The 7,399-nt window shown below is 31.8% G+C and overlaps 1 protein-coding gene across 9 annotated transcripts; it reads left to right on the forward strand.

The window, feature by feature from the left end:
• The first annotated feature begins 1,867 nt into the window (after positions 1-1,867).
• Positions 1,868-5,751, forward strand: LOC118042409 (F-box protein At5g07610). 9 transcript variants are annotated; one of them, XM_035050063.2, is made up of 3 exons: positions 1,868-2,002; positions 2,123-3,681; positions 5,288-5,751. In XM_035050063.2, exon 2 carries the CDS (start codon positions 2,445-2,447, stop codon positions 3,660-3,662), a length of 1,218 nt encoding a protein of 405 aa, XP_034905954.1. In that variant the 5' UTR covers positions 1,868-2,002; positions 2,123-2,444; the 3' UTR covers positions 3,663-3,681; positions 5,288-5,751. The 9 variants fall into 9 exon arrangements, 6 of the variants coding, with proteins under 6 accessions (XP_034905954.1, XP_034905955.1, XP_034905958.1 ...); XM_035050064.2 differs by having other exon boundaries at positions 1,871-1,991; XM_035050067.2 differs by having other exon boundaries at positions 1,877-2,002; positions 2,181-3,681.
• The last annotated feature ends 1,648 nt before the right edge of the window (positions 5,752-7,399 follow it).

Consider the following 7,399-nt stretch of genomic DNA (forward strand, 5'->3'; position numbering starts at 1 on the left):
AAATATAAAAAAACAATTGACGGGTTAACCCACAATTAACTCAGTTAACCTGTGAAACCACATTAACCCGTCAAACTCAGGATATGTGTAATGAAAGTCTGATAACTAAATAGAAAGAAATCTAACATTAACAAACTAAATTAAACGAAAAAAATTAATTAAAAAGAAAAAAAAAAAAAAAAACTTTGGGTTACCTTGTCAAACCAGGTTAACTCGTTAAACCCAAGATTTGTGTTATGAAAGTCTAATAACTAAATAAAAAAAATTAGTATTAACAAAAGAAAAAAAAAACAAAAAAAAATGGAGGGGTAAACCCATAATTAACTTGGTTTACCTGTAAAACCTGAGATATGTGTCATGAAAGTCTTATAACTAAATAGAAAAAAAATTAATATTAACAAACTAAACTAAACAAAAAAAAAATTAATTAAAAAAAAAACAGCAAAAAAAAAAACTTCGGGTTAACTTGTCAAACCAGGTTAACCCGTTAAACCCGAGATCCATGTCATGAAAATTTGATAACTAAATAAAAAAAAATTAACATTAAAAAAAGAAAAAAAACAAAAAAAATGGACGGGTTAATCTAGAATTAACTTGGTTAACCCGTGAAACCTGAGATATGTATCATGAAATTTTGATAACTAAATAGAAAGAAATTTATCATTAACAAACTAAAGTAAACGAAAAAAATTAATTAAAAAAAAAAGCAAAAACAAAATCTTTGTTAACTCGTGAAACCAAGTTAACCTGTTAAATACGGGATCAATATCATGAAAGTTTGATAATTAAATAAAAAAATTAACATTAACAAACTAAATTAAAAAAATTATTATAAGAAAAAAAAAAACAAAGAAAGAAGAAAAAGAAACTGAAAGGCATAGAAATAAAATGAAAAAAAAAGTTTTTTTTTTTTAAGAAGAAAACAGCTCAAAAAATAGGGGGGAAAAAAGAAAGAAAAAACGAATGAAACCGAGTTAACCTGTTAAATACGACATCAGTGTCATGAAAGTATGATAACTAAATAAAAAAATTAACATTAATAAACTAAATTAAAAAAAAATATTAAAAGAAGAAAAAAAACAAAGAAAGAAGAAAAAAAAACTGGAAGGCATAGAAAAAAAATGAAAAAAAAAAGTTTTTTTTTGAAGAAGAAAACAGCTCAAAAAACAGGGAAAAAAAAGATACAAATCAGCCTTTCACTGTGGATTGCTACAATAACTAAATAGAAAGAAATTTAACATGAACAAACTAAAGTAAACGAAAAAAATTAATTAAAAAAAATGCAAAAAAAAAATCTTTGTTAACTCGTGAAACCAAGTTAACCTGTTAAACACGGGATCAATATTATGAAAGTTTAATAACTAAATAAAAAGAATTAACATTAACAAACTAAATTAAAAAAAAATTATTATAAGAAAAAAAAACAAAGAAAGAAGAAAAAGAAACTAAAAGGCATAGAAAAAAAATGAAAAAAAAAAGTTTTTTTTAAGAAGAAAACAACTCAAAAAACAGGGAAAAAAAAAGAAAAAAAAACGAATGAAACCAAGTTAACTTGTTAAACACGGGATTAGTATCATGAAAGTTTGATAATTAAATAAAAAAATTAACATTAACAAACTAAATTAAAAAAATTATTAAAAGAAAAAAAAAAACAAAGAAAGAAGAAAAAAGAAATTGAAAGGCATAGAAAAAAATGAAAAAAAAAAGTTTTTTTTTTTTTTTTTAAAGAGGAAAACAGCTCAAAAAACAGGGGAAAAAAAAACGAAAAAAGAAGAAGATACAAATCAGCCTTTCACTGTGGATTGCTACAGTGAAAGGCTGATCACTTTTAGTATATTTTCTAATTTCTAATTCTAATTCTAATTCTAATTTCTAATTCTAATATTATCAAAGAGTTCCATGTAAGAACACGCAGGCAATTAACTATAGTGCTAACAAGAAGAACTTCGTGGAAAACCACTTCCAATTGGATTCCTTCAGGTCCTATCCGAGTTAAGCTCAGGCATCTGCTCTCTCTTATTCATCATGCCCTACAGCTGGCCATTAACTCTTTATGTTTTTTCTTTTCCATTTTCTTCTTAAGCCTTATCCTGCACTACTGTTTTGATGTTCTTTCTACCAGGCTACTTGATATTTCGTTGACCTGACAGTTGACTCTCGAACCTAACTCTCATATGTAGAAAAGTAGAAGGGGTTGTGCGTGGCTTGCTGGAAGGGATTGTCACTTGTGAGATCCGCAGTTTTAATTCAACAGATCTTGTAAGATGTTCATGTTGAGGCCAAAAACAGGTAATGTTTTCCTCATTTCTGGTGGGTGGCTATGCATGTTGGAGTCTTGATTTAGAATTTGATGTGTTCCAAGTGAAGTTTTGATCTCTATAATTACAATAAATTATGGAGTGAGTTTGTTTGTGCGTTGAAGAGTTAAAAGGAAAACAGCAGAAATGAGGAACCCCAAAGGGAAATTGGAAATTTGTTGGTCATCAGAAATAATTGCCAGCAACGTGGACCTCTTAACTGAAATCCTTCTGTGGGCACCTGCAAAATCTCTCCTGAAATTCAAGTGCGTATCAAAACGATGGCACTCTTTGATTTCTGACCCCAAATTCTGCATTAGCCACGCCCGCTTTCAACGGATGCTAAACCGTACAGCCGATGCTCTCATGCTCAGCAATGGCTATAAATCCACTCCTGAATTCCATCTTGTCCCTCTCAAACACTCCACTAAAGTCCCATTCTTCGATTATTTTAATGTTTCTGAGGTCAAAATAATACATTCTTGCAATGGCTTGCTTCTTTGCTGTTGTAAATTGATGTTGGATAAACCCAAATTTGTAAAGACGACACAAATGAAAACTGATGGTCTTTGTGAGTTCAGATATTTTGTTTGTAATCCCACTACTAAGGAATTCAAGATACTCTCTCCTCCAAAACCTACATATTTGTCGCTGAGCTTGGCGTTTGATCCTTTGATATCACCTTACTACAAGGTTGTTTGTATTTGCAAAGGGAGTTCATCGAAGGAAGAATTTCAAATTGATGTTTATTCATCAGAGACTGAATCATGGAGTCTACTTCCTATCCTTTTCAAAATGCCATTGGGAATGACTTATTCTAATGGAGTATTTTTGGATGGTTCTGTTCATTGGTACAGTTATGCAGAGACCTCACTGTATTTTCACATTGATAGCCAGTCCGTTAAGAAAATGCCGATGCCTTTTATGTTTTCATGGGAAGGTCTGGATTGGGATATCATGTACTTTGGGGAGTCCCGAGGTCATATGCATTTGGTACTGACCAAGAACCGTTCCTCTTTAGAATTTGATGTTTTCGAGATGGAATTCGAATATACAGGATGGTCTTTCAGTTACCATGTAAATATGCATCCTATGAGATTGATGTTTCCTGAACTAACATGGAACTTCATGAACAAGCATGCTGTGTTTTCAGTATTGAGTGTTATTCAGGGCGAAAAGGATGAGGAGAAGAAGGTTGTGATATTTGTGGACGGTAGAGCTATGTCCTATAATCTTTGTGATGGGACATCAATCAAGATCTGTGATTTAGAACCAAGACCTAGGCGTTCGGAAATTGCTAGAGTACCATGGCATTATGAAGGGTGTCAAGCCCATCCATACTTCCAGTCCCTCGTTTCTGTTTGAGCACAACACTTTTTGGCAGGTATTTAGTTATCAGCTTGCTGTTTTCAGTCATTTTTATCTTGCACAAATTTTAATTTTCACACAAATTCCAGGCCTTTGACAGTTTAAGCATTATATCCAGCATGCATTTAGAGATGAATGATGCTCCGTATGACAACAATTGTTTACGTAGTAATAACCCCTGCTCATATAGAAAATTGCACTGCTTTATTTTGCCTTTGGCAAAGCAGCCCAGTTAGATTTCATGTTGGGAAATGAAATTTTATTGTTTCCTATTCCCTTTCAGAATTCATTAGAATTCTCAGATTTTATGGTGTTATGGATCCAAATGTAGACCTGCAAATCCAACTACAGCCATCTAACCCCACCTGTATTTTGCATGCTAGAAAGTGCACCACTAGGCTAAACCAGTTATGAGCGAATTCATGTCAGTTCTCAATACTTCAACTGGATTAAGTGGTATTTTAATTGATAATTCACACCAAGATAGTAGTTCTACCATTTCTTTCACACAAGCTAGATATTCATCTGCATCAGTATGGTCTTATTTCATCTTGTCTAGGTACATATCTCCTTTAGATATCAGTTGTTGAGCAGGCAGGTCATGTTCTTGGAAGAAGGATGGGAATACCAATCTATGGTTAATAATTTAGCATGAACAATAAAGGTAAGGTTGCCCATAATGCACAATAGGGTGTCTGAATGTTACAACTTACTTTTAAGCTTAGATGCAAGGAACATGTGCTATGAAATGTAGATAGAAGACGAGAAATTGGAGTGGCAAGTTGCTAATCTCCACTCAAGCCATAAGAAAGTTCTGCCTTTTGCTTGTAGGATGAGATGTTTGCGGTGGGACTGCTTAGAATTCAATCAAAAACATTGTCGAGGAAAATTTAGGATTTAAAGGTGTCATTATGGACATTCAGGGATCTTAAAGAAAATGACTTATGAAGGAGATTTCTATCTAAAGCAGGGGAATGGAACCATGGATATTGAAGTCTGACCGATTTATTCAGCAAGACGTTTTGTCAATGATATGCTGCAAATAGGGGTAATGGAGTCTGAAGAAGGATGTAGGGACACCAGGCCTTGGCATGGAGTCAGAACTCTGAAATGCATCAATTTCCTCTGGCAAGCTTGAATTAAAATTTGTGTGTGGAAGTGAGCGTTTCCTTTTTGTAGCAACATGGTCTAATTTGATGTAAAGTTTGCTCTCCAAGTAATTTCATTTATAAGTTATGTGATCCAGAAATTATTCCCATCAACATCACTCACTGCATGAGACAAAACGATAATGATTTTTGCCAGAGACAAAACTTATGCTAATAAAAGTTCAAAGAAGTCTATGACCCAAGGCACGGGTGGTATTAGTAATGGCGAGATGATGGTAAGGTGGTTGGATAGTGATGAAAAGATCATCGATATGTTGCAAGGTTGTGGTGCAGCAGTATCTTCATTGGCCTCTATTACTATATTGAGGAGTTTGATTTTTCTTTTTAATTTTTGGTGACTACAAAGAGTTATCCTATCAAATCATTAATAATAATTGACATGTTTTCTGGTTTTTTTTTCCTTTTTTTTTTTCAACATGTTTTCTAAGTAATTGGCTTATGTTAATTTGACAGGTTGAAGGCACATCATCATGGATATTGTATAAAGAAGTCACTATTGTACCTGTCCTCCCCCTTCTGAACGTTAAGACAGCTTTTTGTATAAACTCAGGAGACCTTTGTTACGAATAGTATGTTCCAACGTTTGCGTGTTTGTGAGAAGTGGTGGGTATGAATCATGATTTCAAGCAACAATTTTCATCTTCTAATCAGATCGCCTGTTTTGTCTTAAGGATTCTGAAACCATACATCAAGAACTTCGAGTATGCAAAGACACAGGTAGGAAGTTAGGAATACGGAAAAGGAAACATTTCTTGGACAAAATCAGAGAGATTTTTTGATGTTTTCGCTGTAATTTTCTAGGTAATGCATCAAGCAATGCCAGCAGGAGGGTTTCTAAACTACCACCCTGTCTATACCAGGAACATGTCTTATAATTTGTATCAAAATGGGGACACATTCTGCATTTCTGGACCATATTTAAGAAGCCTACATATCCAAGGAGATAGGATATCCAAGGAGATAGGATTAGAGAGGAAGCATTCCTGTGATTATAAGACAGCAACTGGACTTGCAATTTTCCTATCAAGTGACAGATAAACCTTAGATGATGCAGATATTGATAGGGGGAAACTGAGATTTGTTTCAAACAAAAGCTGCTTTCACAACAAAGATGTCATCAAACTAAGAATGTTTTGACAAAATTCAACTTCATTTAATATAGTCAAATATCAAACAAATGATGAGGTATAATTAAATATCAAACCATTAATGAGGTACCTTCCAAACCCATCTTAACCATATATTCGTAGACAAGTTTTTAGCCTATAAGGAGAAATAAAAATGGTATAAGAGGAATAAAGAGGAAAGAGATCCAAAACTTGCAATCTTTTTTATAAATGTAATAGTGCCAACAATATTAACATAACTTCTTAAGGATATGGCAAGAGAGGTTCTTCCCAAGACTTTTAAATTTAGAATAGAGTTATTCTCTTCTCCCTCAATGTATTTAAATGTTGCATAATAATGCAAGGACACCTTTCTTGACCAGATTTATTAATAAGAAAACTTTTATAAATGCTTACGAACTTGACCATAAACACTAAAAGATGTATAATAAGAAAAAGTGTCAAAGAGCCATTTGAGCTCAATAGGGTGTATGAAATGACATTTGGTTTCACATGAAAACTAATATTTCATTTCAGGTAATAAAATTTTGCGTAGATTTAATCTCATAATAAATCACATAATAAATCATATTTTTATTCAATAAAAGAGAGAAAAGACATAAGAAAGGAATTCTAAAAATAAAATTCATTTAATCAAACTATATATATAAAAAATCATTCATGAAAATCAACTTTTGGTAGAAACATCTATTGAAGTATGATAAAAGTTAAAAACCTAATTATCATGTATCTAAGTGATATATTTTCTAATGCAATTATTTAACCATAATCAATGTTCTTTTTCATTAAGGAATATTTTCCATAAGATAACAAACAAGAAAAGAAATTGATAACCAAGCATCTACACTTGATAAACTAAAATGTTAGGACAACAGAACAACATAAGCTCCCAATATTCCATAGCAACTATCATGATCTAAAATGGATAAAATCAAATTAGTAAAATAAAACATAATTAAAAAATTTACAAATCTTAATAACAAATGATGAAAAACATGGTGCACCATTAGATGACTCAAACATGTTCATGAAGGAATATGGTAATGCATGTGAGAATATTTTTACAGCTTGACTAGTTAAGGTGAAAAACATTAAGAGAATGCCATATGTTCATTAAAGGATTTTTTAGAAGTCCTCTTAGGTCTCCAACTTTAAAAGAAAAACTTTTAAAAAATATTTTGAAATGAAGTAAGGTTCAATCATGTACTTGGAATGAGGATGGAAACTAAAAACATAATTAGATTTATATTGCAACACATGAATTCATCATATTATTTTCTATAAAAATTAAAGTATATTCAAGGTGAAATATGGCTTTCTATCCCAAACACACCATATGTTCCTGTTGAAAAATACAAAAATTATTCATTGAAAAATGGCCAGAAAAAAAAAAACCAAAAAATAACCTCAAGATACAATATTTATAGTTAAGAAACTC

The sequence above is a fragment of the Populus alba genome, chromosome 13, assembly GCF_005239225.2.
Source record: "Populus alba chromosome 13, ASM523922v2, whole genome shotgun sequence".
Lineage (NCBI taxonomy): Eukaryota > Viridiplantae > Streptophyta > Magnoliopsida > Malpighiales > Salicaceae > Populus > Populus alba.